The 22380-nt window shown below is 29.4% G+C and overlaps 1 protein-coding gene across 1 annotated transcript in view; it reads left to right on the top strand.

Moving 5' to 3' along the window:
- LOC121129720 (heat shock 70 kDa protein 12A) overlaps positions 1–22380 on the top strand; it is a 212442-nt gene that overhangs the window by 185115 nt on the left and 4947 nt on the right. The window contains exon 9 of the mRNA XM_040725439.2: positions 16156–16331. Coding sequence (XP_040581373.2) covers positions 16156–16331 — 176 coding nt within the window. The remainder of the gene's footprint in view (positions 1–16155; positions 16332–22380) is intronic.

Genomic DNA, 22380 nt, shown 5'->3' with positions numbered 1-22380 from the left:
TGAAAAAATAAATTTAATATTTAATGTTATTCTAGAAATTTTTGTCAGAATAGCTGTAGATTTTTGAAAAAAAAAATATTCAAAAAATTTTTTATATTTGAAATATTTTCCAAAAATTTTTTATATTTTTTATTTATTTTCAAATATATAAATATGTATTTACTCACGTTCTTCATAGGTTGGAACATATGTATAACATATACACAAATAATTAGGCGTTATATATATGTAATCACTAGAGTAGATTATTTTGTTCTTTTTTGCGTTGAATTTTGGGCACGTTCATTTACTATTACACAGCACACCCTTCAACATTCTTGATGTTCAACTGTGTTTAGCACTCCTTTCTTTTGATAATAAAAATTATTTACATAAGATTATATACGGGGACTGAACAAAAAAGATGGATGTGAAAAAATATTCAGAAATAAAAATAAAGAATATACTGAACCCATATTGAAGTAGATAGATAATTATTAACAAATGTTAAAAAGAAGGGGTAAGTTGTTCATCAACTGAAGTAATTTATGTTGTAAAACAGTTAATGCGTGTGAGAAGGAGATAATATTATATCCCATCCTACTTCTTTCAATTATCTCAATAATACTTCAAGAAAATCAGTTAGTTTTTATATATTCTCTCAGAATTTGACATAATGCCCTATGTAGTGAGCCATTTTTCTATTAGGAACTCATCAATTTTCTATTACGCTTAATTATATAATTATATTCTTAACACATTCAAGAATAATCTTTCAAAAGAGACAATGAACCTAAATATAAAGAAAATCACCTTATTCTAAAGAAACAAAGTCAAGGTGATTCATCTCCAAATCAATTAAACATAGTTTTAGAATAGGGAAAACGAGAAGGACTTTTTATTATTCTGATGGCATACTATGTACTTGGTATTAATATATATATATATTCTTTAATAGTTAACGGTACAGTGTAGGCACAGACTGACTCACTTTTTTCATATTTCAGTGGTGCAACTAAGATTTTTTAACTAGGAGAGGGAGACGTTTTATTGGGGGGGATGGACATTTCAAAATTATAGAAAATCTGGAGACAAAACAGAGTACGCATTTTAACTGCGAGCAAAAAAAAAATTACGAAGCTGCAAGACTAACACAGTGGGCAGTCATCCATAAAAATTTTTACCCCTACGCTACAGATTTACACAAAAATAAAGGAAAAATTGAAATAGCGCTATGTTTGAGAAATTTTGCATTTTCTTTCGAACAGATGGACCCTAGAATATGGTCCCATTTCATAATGCATTTTTGACTCTTTCATTTTTTTTGTTATATTGTTTGTTTTTACAAAATAAATTTCGATCAAAAATTTTTTTTTTTTTTTTTTTTGGTGCCTCTTAAAAAATCCTCAAGTGGATCTCATGGCACTCATGACCTACAATATAGCACACTTAGTGGGACGTGATGGATAAATAATACGAATACCACTTTCACTCCAACTAGTGTTCATCTATAACCGAGAAAATTTTTGTGATACAAAAATTGAGACCTATAAAATTGGTCGTCACTCTAATCGATTGTATATATGACGTAATAAGTGAGGTATAATTAATGTTGTGTCAGTCATTATTTATTTGGTCACGTCTAGTCTTAGGACTGGTCTTATCAGTCCTTGGAACGATATCCTTTAGACTGACAGTTTTATAACTGATTAAAAAAAAAAAAAAAGTTTAGTAACGTCATCAAAGATCGAACTTTATCTGTTTTAGGATTGATTTGCAGGACTTAACTGGACCGGAGCGAGATTGAACTAGACGGATCTTGAGTCTTAAATAAGCACCGACACAATACTAGACATACTGTACAGTATATATCATTGAGTAATCAAATATTAGGAACATAAGTGCTTTTTGGGGCATCTGTTTTATTTTTTTCCATTATGTTAATTATCACTCGGAATTAACTTCTAGGATTGAAATACAAAGATTCATTTCGTATTCATTAATTGATATACTTCTTTGTCATTAAAAGCATTACGATATAATCAATTATTATTGATTATATTAATCACTTAATCATATTTTTTTGTAGGCATATCAAGATATTTGTATATCATTTATAATTTGCAATTTTGTACAAGCTATAACGTGTACCAAGAAATACTATAAATAGCAACCAAGAATTGCGATGAAACGTTTTAAATGAATAATTGACGGTAGTATATTTAATTGTGATAAATTTATTGCAATGAGATATTCCATGAATTATTTTAATGCTCAGTTTTAGCGTTCATTTAATCAAACTTGTGCTGAACTTTTGAATGGTAGTTTATTGATAAAAATATAATGTTAGAATAATTAACAAAAAACTAGCAACTGTATAAAGTATTTTTTATAAAGAAACGTAGATTAGGCTATAATAGTGAAAAAATAGAGAGCCACATAAATTTACTATATATTTTGATTTGGCTGTGGATATTTGAACTTTTTTACACCTAATCCTTGTTTTGAACGATGCTTCGTTAGTTTTTATTAAAGCTGAGAATAATTTTTAACAATTGTTGAATAATAATGGCATAGTTAGAAAGAATTTGCAAACTGCTGAAACCTAATTTTGGGCCTTTTTTTTTTTTGGTTTTCTTTTCGGAAGAAAGGTTACCAGATGTTACATAACTTTAAAAACCCGTATTTAGCCTACATAGCTTTATATGACAACGAAATGTTTGTTGGGTAAGTTGATGGTGTAATTCATGACTTTCTAACGAAAATTGGAAAGTGATAATTTTACAATGGTATATTATAAAGCTCAAAGTGTGGTCAGAGTTTCATCAATCGTTTAATATTTATAATAATAAATATGTAATTTTGACAGATCTAAATGAAATAAGTTTATTTTAGATACTTTATCTAAAAAATAACAATACAATTGAGCGTGCGCAATATTAAAAAAATGATTGGTACATAAAAATAAATAAAATTTTGTTATATACTGTATATAATATGAGTTGACGACTCGTTATTAAACGTTATTAAAAGTATTCCCTCGCTCATCACATCATATAAAAAAAAATATCATGTTGTTATTAGTATTTTTTTGTTATTGAGGATATACTTTTTAAGTATTGAGTAGATACGTTTAAGTGTGCGCATGAAAAATTTAGAATAGCACCAAGGACTTCTAAATATATTATTATAGCAAAGTGTGTCTGTTTTTCGACACCATACCATCTCCGGAAAATAGCAAGTGCTAATTAAATAAAGCATTATCAGATAAAAGAACTTGTATAATCCATTGGTACAAGTATACAATTTGAGCATTGCCCTGGGTATTTGTATGTACTAAAATAAAATTAGAATATTTTAATTCAACATAAATAATAAAATTTATGATAATATAATTTCAGTAATCATGAGGCGTTTTTGATCTGGTATGAGTATAATATATGTACGTAGAGTATAAACGCATGTAACCTAATGCCACGGCCACTGACCTTGACCGTTGAATTAACAAAATAATTTTTTTTCTTTCTACTGATTCATTACAAAATACATATGTATAAAACTATAAATTACTCAGGTCAAAGATCCCTTCAAATGAGTTTCATTTTTGGTTGTTCCACCTTTAACTATTTAATGAAATTTTAAATAATCTTCGGTAGATAGGATATTAACATGACAAGATCATTTTGTCGATTAAATGCGGAGAAAGTTGTATTGTTCAAAAAATAAAAATCCTTGTAGAATAATCATCAATTTGAACTTTACAAAAAAATCTTCCTTTATAATTAGTTTTTTATTGTCTTTTTGAAGATTTTTATGATAATAATTACTCGTACTTGTTTTGAAAATCAATAAAGATTTTTTTCTTTGTCAAATTTGTAATGACTATTTTTATGACCGTCAAGCTTTTAAGGATCCAAAGATTCATATACTTTTACAAGTATACTCCAAAATATAGAAAATTCAACCCGATACCTTTTGCGTGTAGTAGGAAAAAACGAACGGACAATCTCACAAAAGGAGGAGAAAGATGCAAAATTGTATCGATGTTTTGGTTTTTGATTAAATCTTAAAATAAGATTTAAACATATTGATATGAAGTGAGCAATTTTTATTTGCTATGAGTTATTATTTCAGTAAATCCCTCTTTAATAAGGCTCAAAATTAAGTCTTTTGTTTATACTGTAAAAAACCTTAAAATTGTTTGAGTAAATATTCCAAAAGTGCGACGAAATATCTCAGTGAATTTTCCTATTTTTGTGTCAATTGGAGGGTATTTTAGGTCCTGGTAGGTGGAAGGGATTTTTTCGTGATATTTTTGTACTAAAAATATATGGTGTCACTCAAAATATCAGTTGTTTCTTCATTCTTTTGCTAAAAAATTGAAAGGAATATCCAGAAAGACAATGGAAGTTGCACATTTTTAGAAGGCTTCGTAATTACAAATGTATACAATTATCAATGTCATTTTATCCGCTTTATTAATTTATAATGATATTATGAATGAGGAAATAATTAACTTCAATTATTCATCTTTGCATGCATTTTTGGGTTAAATATACGTAGGTTCGTACTTAAAACTACATTTAGCTAATGTTTTTTTGCATGATATGGTCAATTGATTTTAATGTTTTATAATGAAAAAAGTAGGTGGTGAAAATCATTTTAAGAAAAAACAATTAATCATATTTTCCTCAATTGTATATTCCCAAAAACCCCAGTTCAATTTTTGAAGACTTTAGAAGAAATTTAATTCCCATTTTGATAGATGTAAGATTTTAATTGCCTTCTTTAGTGAATCTAGACATGAATAATCAAGATACCTTAAAATTGGATCGATGCAAGATAATTATGTAAATCAAATACAGAATTTTTGAAATACAAACAAATTAATAAATTTATTTCCACTCTCAAAAATATATTTTTCTAAAAAAATCCTGCTCACTGATCAAAAATTACTAAAAAAACCCAAGTATGCATTTTAATTTCTAATTTATTTATCATTTACAAATTTCAGATAAATTGGGTCCCTTTGATATTTTCAGCAACCTTTTTGATATTTTTTACTCAGTGGGATAAAGAAAATAATTTTTTTAAAATTAGCAACGATTGCATATCTAGGTTTTGATATATTTTTGGGGATACTGGTGTCCCTATGGTTCTGAAGGGTAAACATACTTATTCTTAGAATTATTTCCTAAAACATAACCATTTACTATATTTAAAATTAAAATAAATACAATTTTTACTATAAAAAAATAAATATTCTTTTTTAGCATGATAATCACCATACCAATTTCTTGATTTTTTTCCAGCAACAATACATAAATATACTTAGCATGTTTTACATTTGATATGAATTTTATTCCCATTCGACAACTCTATTTACCGATAAGCGATTTTGGTAAAATAATTTTGAAATCCAATAATTCCAATCCTTTCGGATTTTTTTTTTGTAAATAATATGCGAATTAACAACATAAATATCCAAAAGATAAAAAAAAAAACCTCAAATAATAACGATTCCCGCCCCCCCCATCCAATGATTTTCGATCCAATCTATAAGTAACAGTATTTTGATCCAGAATATCAACAATACCTTCCATATCAAGGTTAGACCATCAGTTAATCAGGCTTGCTAGAATTTTCAATTTGATGTATCGTACCGACTGCTGGGCAAGACACACAGATTATGACAAAACATGGAACCAATCTTAGTCTATGTCGTGACTATTGCTAGAATTATCAATTTGATGTATAGTACAGACTGCTCAGCAAGAAAGACAGATTTTGACAAAATATGCAACCCCTCATACACTATAATGTTAATATTAAAAAGTATGGTGGAAGTCAAACATCTGTCGTTATTACGCATTATTGCATAACCTTGTATTACTGTTAAGCTTCTCTAATACCAGAGTTGTATTTTTTTAAAAGGGATGGAAATTGAGGACTAAAGCTTTAAACCAAGTAGGGAAACAATAAACAGCTAAAAAATGTCTTGGTCGGAATTTACTTTTTTTATCCGCCAGGGGCATTATTTGGCTATTATTTCTATAATAACAACTCAAGCTATAAAGTAGAATGTATTCATGTATTAATAAAAATAGGTAAATTTGAGTCACAAGTGTAGAAAGTAGAATACTGAATATGTTCTAATTCTAGTATTAATAAATAACTATTAACTATAGTTTACTTATTTTAGTAATAAATTATGTGAGGTGATAAGATGAATGTATGGGAGTCTTTGGAGAATGGTCGGCTTTGACAGCTCTCCAACTGGTTTTTCAAGAGAGCAATTGAGCTTTTAGACCATATCAAGAGTAATTTTAGAGAATAACTCTGCTAGTTAATTGACTACAAGTACTGTATGGCTTTGCTTCCCACTGTCGGATAATACCTACTGGAACATTAGTTCAATGTTTTGGAGTAGTTCAATTCTAAAATTCACAAGGAGGTCCTTCAGGAGGATGAATAGAGTTGTTTTTTTTTCATAAACAAGGCTTCAAAATTCAAGGCTCCATCTTTACATCCTTCATGCAATAATTTGTTGGGGTCTCTCCAGAGTTGGAGAAATTGATGGAAATTCATGAAGTTAAATCGGAAGTTTGGACAGCTCAATACGGGTCAGCAAAGTGATTACTCGTTTATTTAGACGGAAAAGAGGCCAAATGAATCCTGGACAGATATTGATGGAACCTTCAAGACGAAGCTACAGAAGAGGCCGTTATTGACTTCGGAATATAATAAATTTTTTGAGTATACCTCAGATGAAGGATAAATATTCCATAGTAAATGAAAACAAATAAAGTTTACAAATTATGCTTGAATTTGTATTCCTTCTTTTCAACTTGTTTGCTGTAAAACTTATATTTTCAGCAATAGTTTTAGATTTATTTATGGGAAGATACTCACTTCACACATGTATCACCATCGGAGAGGATCTTTTCATGAAGATGTAAAACTATTTAGTCTGCAATGATAATATAAAATAATTGAAACAATATATCGACAATTGACAATTTTAATTTATTTCTTAAGTGGTCTGCTATTAATGGTGTGTTCCTTTCGTTTTTATTAACTTATTTATCTCGTTCATGCCTACTTAATGTATCTATTAGTAATTTGAATTTATATTAAAACATTATACAGTCGCATGTATTGCAAACTTCTGCTATAAGAGCCCATTTAAGGTCAATTTTCCCTGCAAAATTCTTTATGTATAGCCAGTAAGACGATCTTTGAGTACCACCATGGAAAACTTGGCACCGAAATCGAAGATCCAGAAGATATATTGCCAGATTATGGGAGTGAGTGGATCACTTCAAGGTAACACGGAGTTCAAAATTAACTTATCTAAGGAGATATGAAGGAATTGGAGCCTTATAATATGAATGATATTTTGAACTGCATATTACTCACTCTGCAATAGCGATGCTAAAACGGTGTCTTCAGGTCTCATGATTTCATCTCCGTAGGTAAACAAAGGTATTGTATTGTCAAATTTTGCGAATAATTTGAGCAAAAATTATGCCTTCAGGCATATTGATGTGTAATTGAATCCCCTCTAGAAACCCTTCTCCTTGGTTGAACCTCCAATCCGAAAAAAAATATGCCAAACCCAGACGTTTAAGCATCAGTATTATTTTCAAAATATAGATATAATTCTCGGAGGATGAAGAGCACGAGTTTCTTAAATTTGACAATCATTTTAAGTAACTCAAACTCTAAGATGACAATCTGATTGATGGTTTATAAGGGACATGAAAGTTTCCTTTATTAAGATATTATTGAAAAGCACCACATAACTAACTATTCCATTGTTTGTCTTGGAAACCAAGACACATGAGTTGAAATTAACAACCGTTCCCTTATTTTTTTAAATAAGAGTAATAATTTTTGAAATACAATTAACTAAATTTAAAACTTTTTAAAGACTATTATATGATGTAAAATAAGATATTAATAAACAAAAAACACGTGTTAATGTCTTCAGTATAAATAAATGCATATCTTTAATTCATTTTACAAAATCCGTAGAATTTGCCATATTTTTCTATATGATTTTTAAAAGCATATTGACTCCTTGAGTATTCTGAATTAATTAAATATATTTTGATTGTTTAATATTTGCTAAAATGTTTTTTAATATACTTAAGTATACTGAGATTGACATAGTGCTTTTATATATAATTGTCTATAGCTTATTGATCAAACAGTGATTTTTTAGAGTATATATTATATTTGTTGTGTATAATCAATATTTAAATTAGATGATATAATACTCCAATTACTTAAATAGAAAGAATCATAATTTTATTTAATACCATATAATACCACTTCCCGAGCCATTACTTAATATCAAAGCTCATACGTTAGTCGGGTTTTAAAAGTGTATGATAATGTTATGTACTTTGGATCATTACTTGTAATTACCTCTGTCAACAAAGTTGAATGGAGGTAATATTTTCCCTCAGTTTGTTTGTCTACTAGTCACCATGATTACGGAAAAAGTTACGGATCGATATCGATCTAACTTAGTAAGAATAAAATATATGGTCACAATAAGATGCCATAAAAATATTGAGAGGTCACAAAGATACATAATAGACAATAACTTTGGAGCACATTAAAGTACAAGATGTCAAATTGATGTACCTAATTATGAAGATTTTATAAAATTGCTTCTTATAATAATAAATAAAAAAAAATAATGGTCAAAGTCACAAAAAAGGTCATAAATACATAATCGATCAACACCTTCGAATAAATTCAGATAAATATCTGAAATCATCTCCATCTCCATACATAGTATACTACTATGTTTGAAAAAAAAAAATCAAACCTTAGTTCTGCTTATTGTATTTATTTCCAAAGTTTTATGTTACATGTTTTTAATTGTGTTATATTTCTTCGAAAATTAAATTTGATTTTCTTTATATAACTCCCTTGTTAAAAAACCGCCATTTAATCTTATATACATACTAATATAGTAATATGACATATTTTTAATTAATTTTCATAAAGAGGCTTCTACACGACTTCTACAATATTATAATATATGATTATTGAAAAAAGTTTTATTTTCAAATAAATACGACTATATATCAATGAAAATATTTTTTAACGTACTTCTAATCTAAAAATAAATGGTTTAAAATATGACACAATTTTTTTTTCTATCCGTTGTGTTATATAGGTATTTTTAGGGTTTTTTTTTTTGGTCCTAAAAAAACTTCATACATATAAGAATATTGCATTTCCCATAAATTATATTTTAGCAAGATTTAGAAACCACCATTTTTTTAAATCTTTTTATTTTATTTTGTTAAACATTTACTTTTAAAAGATATTGAAATCAATTTGAGAGTCCCTTTGAAAAAATGAACAATATCATCATTTCTTTTTAAAGGTCTCTATAGAAATTGATGAAGATATTCTTTTCTTTAATAAAAACGTTATTCAATTAAATATTGACACAGTTTATCAAGAGGGCCCAAAAAAAGAAATAGCTTTTCTCATTAAAAGATCAAATAAAATATCATTTGCTATAAAAAAGTCATTATATTAAAAAAGAACCAAATTATTCTTAAAGAAAGTCTTCACATTCTTTTTTTTTTAGTGCAAAGTACATCTTAGAAGATTCTGTAGCATTGTGAAAGGTTTTTCACCCACAAGATGTCGTTTTTTATAATATCACAGTTGACGTTACATAACTTTATAGTTTTCCAACATGACGTATGAAATCTTTACTTGGCTTTGCAGAAGTTGAATTAAAAGCTTGAACTCGATTTATTCTCCACTATTTTTCATTGGTTTCATTATGCAACTACCCGACAGCTGAAACCAAAATAAACATGTCTCTTTCTGTAAAAACGTCGGAGAAAAAACAAGGAGGGTAACATTTATGTGATCTCATCTGCGCCGAGAAGGCTGTTGAGATTGGCATCTCCTTCCTAAAAACCTAAAACATCAAGAAGTTTATTTGAGCCTCATACAGACAAGGAAGAACCTAAACTTTTTAACAACTTCTGGCCTTCCTCCATGTGGCCTGGTTTTTTTTTAGTTTGGCGTGTCTCGGAGAAGAATGTCTGCCGTACTTATCAACCAAATTTGGATTCGCTCCGAGCTGCCCTCATGACAGCGTGGTACGATGGGGATTTAAATATAGTATTTAAACACATCAAATATTGGTTTTGAGTTGTCTTTTATTTTTCATAACATAAGCGTGTCACTGCAAATTTTGTGTCTCATTCCGTAGAGTAATATTTAACGCATTGGAAAAAAAAAAAAAAATCAAATCGGTCCAAAAAATACAAAAAAATCCCTTTTAGTACCACAAATTACTTTTTTTAAGCCTTAAAAACACTTATTTTTACCATATTTTTCTTTTTTTTTTAAAAAAAAGGAATAAATTTGCATATGTTGAAGACAATAATGAAATTTTATAATAAAAACGATATGATTACAAAGATATAAATTGAGGAGATATATATTTCTAAGGTCACAAAAAAGTCATTTTTCCCCATTTTTATATTCTTAAATGGGTATGTTGTTTTGCCGTTCGATTTGAGCTTTTCTGAATAATTCTGTATGTTGGAGTTGGTGACTTCATCTACTTCATCTGGTTTTTCGTTTTCTATCCAAATTCTTATTTTGAGCCTCTTTAACGCCAAGTCCCATTTCTTCCAACTTTTGTAGTGAATCATTCCATCTCTTCCAGATCGCTGCAAGCTCACCATCTTGACGTACAAGACTACGGAATGTATTCATTTCATCAACTGGTTTGAATTCCATAAGATCAATTGACTTTGCCTTCACGATGCTGTTACTCGCAGAAGTCAAATTAGCAGTCCCACAAATGGATACCTCATATTGAACTGAACCTACATGCCTTTCAGTTGTCAGGTTGTTAATAGGCACGAGTTTGGATGGATCTTTTTTGCTAACAAGGAGACTGCTGTTTGATTTAAAATCTCCAAATCTAAAAATATCTGCTCTCTGTCGTTGGAATCCCTTGGCTAATTTTGGAACAGCAATAGCAATCTGAATGTTAATTTACAACACTACTAATTGCAGAAAGAATTTTTTCCCGATATTTACACGATTAAAATGACTCCATAGTTGTGAATTAAAAGGCTGGCCACCTGGAAATATTTAGAAGATCTTTAGGATTGGTTGTCTTAAGATCATGATAGAGTTCCTTAGGGTCAATTTATCGTATTTACACGTTTGTGGATGTTGTCATTAATAGAAAAGGCTCAATTAAATGACGTCCTCAAATGACCTCACAATACAAGCCAGACTGTTCGTCACATGCTCATATTTTGAAAGGAAGGACCAAATATATGGATCGAGGTAAAGAATCATAGCACAAAGGTAAACAAGAACGATTACACCGTTCTTTTCGGAATCTTTGTGCTAAATTCTTCGTAGGTAACATATAAATTAAAAAATGGGAACTCTGATTCCATGATTTATGATTAAAATCTTGACTAAAAAGATTGGTAATACAATGTATCAATTGTTCTGTGATGCAATTATGTTGACTCGTAGCAGTCGCCAGGAACTTACTATATATTTTTTCTGAGCCTATTCCTTCCTCAATTACTCTAAAAGGTTAACGAGTTCACGGTTAAACATTATCACTGGATGTGTATAGCATAGAAGATGCATTGGAATATGATCTGTTCCTAACTCAAGAGCAACCATTTCTTCACTTCCAAAATTGTGACTAACTCCATCAGTGAGCTTAAATGTTATTATTTCTTGAATGTCTTTTGGAGTATACTTACCATCGCTGACTATTGAGAAAATATTAAGAATGTTTAGTCTCAGCTGAGACAGATTATCTCTAGTCTCAGATGAAAGGGTAGGAAAATCACAATATTTGCCATTTATTGTGATCCCTTGAACATTAAATGATCCACACCCCTTTTTCTTACTACCATCATCGTGTTAGATAATGAAAACGTCAGAGCTGGTCATTATGAGCTCAACAATTTCAGAAAGAGTTTGAGCCAAAATGACCCACTGTCTCCACTATGCCTGCAACAACCTGGTTTTGAGAGCAGTGGTATACACTCATGAGTTTGTCGGCACAACTATAAAATTGAGGCTTTATCTTACGAGAAGATATACGTATATGACGATAGCATTTTGGCATATAATCCCTTTCACTATCACCATCAAATGCATGATTGTTTATAAAAATAAATTATCTCTTTTTTGATTCGATTTCAGGGTGGAACAAATTATCAGTAGTTTCAACCTTTTGAGAGATATCATCAGTGAATTCAGCATTATTATATGTGACATCCTTGTCCATCTTCTCATTGATCTATCTTCCGTTTTTTCTTTCTTTATTCTGCTGGGCTTGTAGGATCTTTTCCCTAGCTTGCATTCTTTCCATTGTTCACTCCCACTTTCTATCAACCTGTTCTGAACAGTAGCTCTTACAATCATTACGCATTGAGTGCAAAAACTGAAATTCTTCGTCCCTCATTTTGACACCAAAATCACTTTCTTGAGACTCTCTTGCATGTGTATTTACAAAATATATGAAATATTTTTTCCATACTCTCATTGTAAACTTTCATATCGTTTTTTTCATTTATCAACTTCTTTTAGATGTTGGGCGTCTCATATTGCAGAGGAAGCGGATATAAAGAACTCTAATTTTATTTGCCTATATATTGTTCCCCAATAGTATAAATATTGCAGAGCAGACAATGATCATTCAAAGGATAAGCAAGAATTTTTGTAACCCCTGATCTGGTTCTTCTGGTGGACTTTACCAGCCCTTTTAGGTCAAAGAAGATACATGAGTCATTCCACAATATCTTTTTTAACGGGCCAAACACCAAGTGGGAGGTCTGAAGCTTCTATAAATGAAACACCTTAATGCACTTTCTTTACTCTTGGTCTTGTTTCATTAATCAACGATGTCATTGTCATTAATAGTTTTCAATAATTTAAAATATATATTTTGTCACGAATGGAGGTTTATTGCATTTGCAACCGAGTACATTTATATTTATACACATAAATATGATGTGAGAAGTACATCAAATATTAATTTAGATAATTAACCACTTAATCCCATTTTAAATTAATTATAATATACAACTAAGAGTAAGAAACTGACACAAAGAAAAAAAAGTTCATTCAGTACTAATTTATTGTATCAAACATTTGCGGATGTTGCTAATCGGAAGAAAATACAGTGATTCTGATCGTTCGAGTAGCCGAAATTGCACATCCTAGTACACACGTTGAAATAAAGCATTAAAAGTAGTTGACCTTTTTTTGACCTTTGACCTTTTATATGACCTTAAAACTGTACTTTATCAACTTAAAATGTTATAAAAACTGTTACATTAAGCATACAAAGGATTTAATGATCACAACATTTGCGAGTTTTTTCTTATTACATTGAAAATAGATTTAAAAAATATGGATTCATGGGTGAAAAAATAATTTTGTGGTAGGGGGGGGGGAGTTGGTCGGAAATTAATTTTTAACACCCCTTCCTCCCCCTTACTTATAGCTTTACTCTTATATATACGAAGTATATCCATACTTCCTAGGGAATTGAAGTTATTATTGAGTTGGTTTGTTAATTATAAGTGCTTTTGTAGGCATCTTTTTTTGTCGATGTACATCAATCGCACATTTATATTGCCATTGCTTTATCTCCAGTGAATTTTTAATAATATGTATTCAAATTTTGATTAAATCAATGATCAAAAGGAGGCTATTATTATAATAAAATGTAATATTTACCCCCATTTTTTTCCTAGAGACATGCCTACGATAGAAAGTTTAATTTACACATATTAACTTATTTTTAAAATTAATTAAATCTTTGAAAATAAATGTGTCGGAAAGGGGTCTATTATTTCTTTAAAAGTCTAGTATAACAACTTATAAAGGACTGCCTAAAAAAGAGCTAAATTTTGATATATTTAAAATATTTTTTTCTTCCCAAATTGTTTTCATAATTAATTAAGGAACAAACTTTACATTATTTCTAATAATTTGTTTTTAAAAAAAGTATATTATAATCTATATACAACCTGTGGTAGTATCCGACATTGACAGATGTTATGAAGTGTCTACAAACATACAAATTTTGCTTTAATAATATATAAGATAACACTAATAAAAATCATTGGGGTTACCCTCCGGTTTTCATGAGCACACTCAAACGTTTATTCAAATTTTATATAAATTACTTCTTCTTTTTTAATATACATAGGTTGAACTAAACACATATGAAACTTCATTCATTCTATACAGTTTAAAAAGGAATCATACTTATTCCATCAGACCTGGGAATCTTTTTTGAAGTCCATACCTGTTAAGTATACTTCCTTCTCTAGGGACGACCGGGGCGCGAATAATTTCTCCTGAGCGCATTGTCTATTAAGCTACGTCGTTCCATGAAGCATTATACTTTTTTTTTAAATGCATTGAAATTAAACTAGAGATTCTAAGCAATACGGTTTTTAGAATTTCTATCTAAAAATGATGAAATTTCATATTACAAGAATAGTCTTTTCTTTTCTCTTGAAACCAAAATAGTTACAAATAGAAAAATCCATTTTTCTCCCGTTTACATTTTTTTTAAAGTTGTAATCTTCTAATGGCCTAATATATGTACTTTTTTGTAAGGATGATTTTAACCAATCACTTCATCTTGGTACTTTAAAGCCAACAAAGTGTCAGAGTATTAATAAATATTCAAAATGTGATAAAAAAGCGTAAAATAATAATGTAAATTGCTTGTTTGGATGACAATGACACATTTACTTAGTTGCTTAAATGCCCCCCCCCCTCCTCTGCAAAAAAAAAAAGAAGAGTTTTTCATTTTTAAATGAATGAAAAAGTTTTATACTTCTCATTTGAGTTCCTTTTGTACTCTGTCGATTCAGGAATTTTATGTGAAAGAAAAAATCGTTACACTTTTTATTAATTACTATCAAGATTTTAATATCCGCTCACAACTTCGACTATCAAATGGTTAAGAAAAAAAAATTGAATATTTTTCATGTTGCCAATAATAGATATTAGTTATTAATTAATTTATATATTGAATTGATAATTGTATCAATAAATGAATCAATAACTATGTATAAAAGGATACAAATTATAAACAAAGTTTATTGATTGATATAAATTAGTATATGTATAAAAAAATGATTTGTACAACCTTTTTGAGTTTACAATATGTAGATAAAGCAGATAAAATCATAAAAGTTAAAACATGAGCACAGATAAAAGACATTGTAAGAAGATGTTTTCCTGTTCAAAGTTATGTCATGTGGACTTTGTTCCAATTATGTGATAACCAATGCATTAAACCTAGTAACAAACGATGACACGACACTTTATTTTTTATTAAATGTGATTATTTAGCTATAACTAATAGTAAAATAAAAAAATATTAGTTTCCAAATATGATCCTTCATTTTACTTGATTTGACACATTTTGTAGGAACTGTATTCAAGGTAACTTTATAATTAATATAATTTTTCATTGCTGGAATGTTTTTATAAATTGTTATTCACTTTATTTTCATCCATAAATCTATTTCACCTAGAAAAATGCCTCTATTTTTGTAGACCTCTTGTACGAAATATTTTACTTTTTAATTAAAAGAGGTTCGGTGAGAATAGTAATCAGTAATATTGTTATGTTATTACCTAACTCATATAAAAATCTTATGTTGTCAACTATCGATTGTTCTCCATATTTTCTCCTTAACAGTGTTTTGATAACTGTTGGTTGATTAAATTCTGATTAGCTCTTAGCCTTTTCCAACAGTTATTAAGAAATTATTACAGTCCTGGTATAAATTGGCGAGCTACTAACCAATGAAGAGGCATTTTTCTGTTTATAGATACAAATATATGGAAGGTTGCAAGATACAATGAAGGTGCCGACGTGTCCTATTTCCATATCTTCAAAGTTCGCTAATATGTACAAAATTAACTATTGTTCTCACAAAACCTTTTGAATTTTTCGAAACAAAGGACTTTATGGAACAAAACATGAAGAGTTCTAAAAATGATTAACCATAAATTATATTATATAAAATTATTTCAAAAAATATACATATTTAATTAAGAAAATAGAAAATACATGTGATAATTTATTAATATTTCAATTTTCAGAGAAACTAGTAACAAAGGATGGATCGGATTGGTGCCTGGATATATTTGATAAATTTGTAGCAATAGGCGAATCAATAACTCTTGGTGATGCAGTGACTCGTAAATATCACCCTGCATCATTATGGCATCGTCATATAGAAATACACATCTTTTCATCAGAAAACGAAAATGATAAGGTAACTTCTATTGTTGATTTGTTTGTTTTCTTTATTAAAACGATTAAATTGTTTGGAAAAAGATTCACGAAGGAAGGATATTAATATATCTAATGAACCTTGGATGATGATTCTTTTTTTTTACCTCGAAATGATTATAGATATAAGTCAATTATTGATCCAAAGTAATACTACAATGATGAGTACTTACTGAGCATTGCTCAATTTAACTTATCTTTAGGATAATTGTATTTTTTATAAATATTAGTATGCACATATTAATTCAAATTATATTTTTATATATTTTACAATGATATTAGCAAATGAGGAAGCTACAAATAGCCATGTTATCAAATGAGTGAATATTAGAAACAAAAAAGTACTCACATTGTTATCTTTATTGCAACCTCTCCTCCAAAGAAGAAACAGACAAAAAGGATCAGATATCATTTGGTCGATAGCCACATCTTTTCAACTATGAAATCATAACTATTAAGTTATAATTGCTCAAAATTGCTTCCAACTTAACAGAATAACGTTCAAAATACGACCAGGGGAAAATAAATAAATAGTTGACAAAAAGTAGTGCAGTCTCGATTGATCGATTTAAATGATCTGACAGAAGTATGTTTTCACATTAAAAAAAAGAATCTAGTTCAGCTATTAATTAAAAAAAAATTTCAGGGCTTTTTTTTTTTAAGAAGATGCATTATATCCATATGGCAAATTTGTGCAATTCATATATATTACACGGCGTTACTTTACTAACAAATATATTTACAATGTTTTCTTTATTTGTCAGCTATTGATTTTTCTCCATTTTTACTCCTAATAAGTGTTGGTCAAATTACAATTAGCTCTTCTTAAGATGAAAGCAATGATCAATAATTATTTAATAATAATTCCGGTGTTGGGAAAAACTGGCAAATTACCAACTGATTTAAGGACTTTTCTCTCTTTCTTTTCGGAGGAGGGGCTGCAAAATACAATAAAGTTAAAGGCATGATTGTATGTAATATGTTTTTATCGTTTTAATTATAACACATGAGGTATTTATTTACCGACTATAAATTGATGCTATCATTTCTTTTGATCGATCAAAATTATGATTATATTCTTTCTATACATCATATTAATATGACGTGGTATAGACCCCAAAATAATATTTAAAATTAATCTCTAATTTTCATGAGGAAAGTCAAAAGTTAAACCTTTCATACCATTATTATATGTACACTGCAAATTCTAAATTAAAAAAACTTATACTACAGATATTTTTAGTAAGCTCTCCATTTGTTTACTCATGTCTCTTATTAGTGTACTAAACGTAAATTTGTTGAACTCAAGTGATTGTAAACAGTCCAACAGTTGGAAATAATGGGATAACTGATATGAACGTGCAAATTGTCAGAATCCTGACGAGTGTAAATCAAAATGGGTAACTTTGACAGAACACTACTAATTGGCAACATTTTGGGTTTGTTGCAAAAAATAAATCGAAAACCAACATGGTAACCCTCCCAATTTAAAGAATGTTTAAAAGAGAGCAGGATAGCTGTCACAACAATTCATTAGATCCGCCGTAAGCACCTGTGATGAAGAGAGAGGGAGAGAGAAAAAAAATATATGGGTATATGCAAGAGGGTTTAGACCATTTTCACATGCCTAAAGACGATTTATCGCAGCATAGATTACCATATAAACTTCTTGCTCGCTTTTACATTTGAACTTTCAAAATAAGGGAGGACACATCTATCGATAAAGTGGCGAAATGAAGACCACTAGAACAATATTTGTGGAAATACGAGAATGGTCTGAAAGGTTTCGGATCTGAATGTGAAGATGGCAGTATTCGTAAATAGAAGCTATTTTCATCTATCTAGCATCCGATGAAAGTTACATAAAACATTTTCAGCCATTTTGAACGGTCAGTTGTTATATAATTGTCGTTTGAGTGAGTTTATGTGATTGTATATATTTATATATCCTTGATACTTTACACAATTCTCCCAGCGATGACCACATCTCTGAAGCACGTCCCATCTGTAGCTTTGCTCATAGAAGTGTGTAGAGTTACAAAGCCACTATGCATGTTGAAAAATAAAAATTAAGAATTTTTCTCACATCAACTCACTTAAACAACTATTACATAAAAAATCATATAAAAACAATCAAATAAAAACCAGCTTTATAACTTTTTTCTAATATAGTTTTTAACAATGTTTAGCTGGGGTACATTTTTGGCGTCATTTAATTGCTTTAAGTGACTAAATGTGATATTGTACTTTCGTTATAACAGCATGATGTATGATCTTTTTGGGGACGTCAGAAGGAAAAAATCGTCCCTCAGAATTTTCTCTCCAAAAGATGATTCCTTTGCAACGACGTTAAAAGCTGCCCAGGAGAGCTATGCAGTCATATAAAATGTGAAATGTGGTCTCATCATCCACCTTACAGAAAAAACACCGCTCCACTGGTTTCATAATAGAAGACACTTCATTTGTACATTTACAGACTCTGTAAGTGAACCACTTTTTAGCTGGAGACAAAATGGGGTTTGTAAAGCCTCGTTAAATTTGCTTTCCACCCACATTCAGAACTCTTCGTCTCCCAAAACTCTCAATTAATTTGATTTATGATCTTTTCCACCATGACCTAAGATCTGATACTCTCAAAAAGGAAAGAGCCTTTCTGAAGATACATTCTTTTTTTAGTGTAGTTTATTGGGATTCATCTTCATGTCAAAAACGATTTTCTTATACTGCATCTTAGTCAAAAGTCCGTTAGCTTTTCCAAGATCCCCTACGGTGATAACATTTGGAAAATTTTGCAAAGACTCAGGAATCTATCATGTTGAGCCTCTCAAAGGTATATTTTTACCGAGAGATAACTTAAGTTTCTGTAGAGTCCATTGAACATCACAAAGAAGAAACTCAAAAATTTGCAAATGATAAGATGCCGGATGATTAGTTGTAGACCATCACTAGCATGATCCTGTCCTAAGACTGAGATGTTCCACGAATCTTGTTCTTTTAGACTGTCTTTAATTTTATTTATTTTGTTCATCGTTTTTATTTATAATGTAGTAAATTAAAGCATTCATAATTGATTTTTATATTGTAAAGAAAATAAAATCAACAAATTTTGGCAGAAAAATTTAATTTGATTATTTCTATTTTCTGACAAATGAGCTTAAGGTAAATGTAATAATCTATCTACGCAACTACATAAATAAATAGAGTTAACACAAAAACAAGCTACAAGCTTTCAAATTGAGTGTGTTTTCACATTTTGTTGTCAGTTTCTTATTAACCCAATGGAAGTACTGCAAAATTAGCCACAATTGATCGTCACAATAAAAGAATAAGAAATTAATATATTAAACTTCATCGATCATTTCGGGCAATATCTTAAATCCAATAAAGGACTAAAACTTTTCTCACATTCTTGGATTTCTTAGCACATCACATACATTAAAATAGATAAACATATTATCGACTCCTATATATTTATAAAATATTACCCTGTGTATATGTAAGTATGAAAAAAAAGGGATCTTCTCTTTGTTTGGATTTTTGTTCAAGATTGCTTTTCTGCTGATGCACCTCATTTACTCGCATGCCATTTTTTTTTATAATAGGCAATCTAATTAATGTTTTTAGAATTGTAAATCATTTATTCTTAAACTTTTGAGAAGATAACATTCAAGTATAAAGTAACTTGGAGTGTAGATATATACTCATAAATGACGGATTGGTTGGAAATTGATTAGCGTAAGTCCTTCAATATTAAAGTGGGTCGAACAAGGGTCATGCCTCCCTTTGTTCATTACAAATTTGGAGTAAGATTAGTGTTTATATCCTTCCTCTCATCATGTGTAATTGTAGTTATTATAATGAAACACCCCATGACAACTATCTTGTTCTTCTCTCAAACATTCTTCTAATTGTCAGGGTTACCATATTAATTATCCTTTTCTTTTAACATTCCGGCATGCATTATTACATCAAACTCTGCAAAGATATGAATATCAAACATTATTTAAAAAGAATATAAATATATAATATATTGTCTTAATTGCAGTGAGCATAAATTTAACAAAAAGTAAATGTTGGTAAGAGAACAATATGAATGTTTTATTAATTAAAAAGCTGCAGTACACGTCATTCGCCGAAAACTTATTAGGTGTCGGAGAACACACAACCTTTGATTGAATAATAGAAGATTAGCAAATGATTACCCAGAGTTGCTCAGGCCAAGATCGGAGCGGGAAATAACATTGATAATGGTCAAGGTTATTTCTTTTTAATATTTAGACACCTTTAGTGCATGAAAAATTTGTTTAGAAAAGAAATCAATTTTATATTTATGTCGAAATTTTTTGGCAAAAAGTAGTAATAGTATTTATTGGTAGTGTAAAGAGAAATACAGACCTACCAATATTTTTTTCGTACATGGAAAAACAAAAAAGGATATGGGAAAAATGTCGTCGAAAAAATAACCTTCGATAAGTGGTTCATTTTTGCAAATATTGCAAAAATTATGTAATAAAATGTTCCGGAAATAGAAAATAATATTGTTTAATGCAAGAATCTTATTTTTTTTTTTGTACAAAATGCATTTTTTTTTTTGACGTTTCTTATTAAAAATTAAAAAATGATAAAAATTATTTGGAAAATGACACATATTTTAGTTAAATATCAATTTTTATGCGTGAAATTTACATGGAAACGAATTACTGGAAAAATTTCTATAAACTTTATCATATTTGCAAATCAAATATTCCATTAAATTTTTTTTTTTTTTTCACAAGTACAATTTTCACTGATTTCTTATTTTGTCCATAACTTTTATAATTTTGAAATAATTTGTAGAACGTTGTTAATTGTACAGCTGTTTTTTGAGACCCCAGCCACTTTTTTACTTATAAGTCTAGTCTCTTTTTGTGGATAGAATAGATCCCACTTATTAGAGCCCCTCTCCGAAAATCAAGACCCCCGTCTTTGCCTGACCAGGCCCAAAAGAGGCACCCATGCAAAATTTCAGCCTTATAGGTACAACGGTGCAGCCATAAAGATCAGACTCGTAAATACAGATAATTCCCGAACAAATCTTCAGTGATACTTTCGATTTTTCATGAGCACATTCACGCGTGGTTACTCAATACTTATATAATCTCTCATGAAGAATAAAATAATGATAAAAACAGCTTGATCACTTTTTTTAATATGATTTTATAAGGCAAGTAGTACTTAAGCTTATCATCTAAAGTGACATTCATTTGCTTTTTTTATATATATATATTTTGTCCGAAGAAAATAAATATTTTTGTCCAAGGGGTAAAAAAAAATCAAATAAAACACTGGTTTTCAAACTAGATATTAGCCTGGTAGATTTATTTAATAATATTGAAAATTATAGTACATTCAAAGGAAGTTTCAAATGTAATATTCATTTTCTTCTCCATGGGAGTTCAAAAACAAATTTTCTTTAGATTTTGAGCTCAACTAACTAATCTTGTATATACAAATGTTTTGTACTATTTAGAAATATGTTAAATTGGGAGCTTGTAGAAAAAACAATATATACTTAATTTATTTTAATTATGAGATGCGTAAGTTGAGTTGTAAAATTTTCAGATGATTTGATGGGTACGATATATTTTCGTAGTCAATTTGAAGAATGCTTGGGGGAAGAGCAGCTAACCTGTCATGTCGTTTTATACAATTAGCTGACAAAACTCGATGAGATGAAGAAATAAACACCATTAACACTTTTTACGAGTATGTAACAAGGATATAGGTAGTAATTAATCCGATATCGATTATTAATTCTACTTTGAGTCCATCATCCAGGACTCCTCCTTCAAAAATCCTCAGTGTTACTCTCTGAATATTTTGAGCAATCACACTATTGATTACCGTAAACTTAGATGTTCTCTCTTCAAAAATTAAATAATCATATAGCAATAAGGAACGATGCTCACAGGTGCGTACAAAACGTGGACCGACAGTATGTCGACCGACAAAACGTCGAATAGACAAAACGTCGACTGACAGAATATCGACCT

This window comes from Lepeophtheirus salmonis, chromosome 14, assembly GCF_016086655.4.
Source record: "Lepeophtheirus salmonis chromosome 14, UVic_Lsal_1.4, whole genome shotgun sequence".
NCBI classification, from domain to species: Eukaryota; Metazoa; Arthropoda; class Copepoda; order Siphonostomatoida; family Caligidae; genus Lepeophtheirus; species Lepeophtheirus salmonis.
Note: the sequence above shows the minus strand (reverse complement) of the source record. Positions and strands in the feature narration are given on the sequence as shown.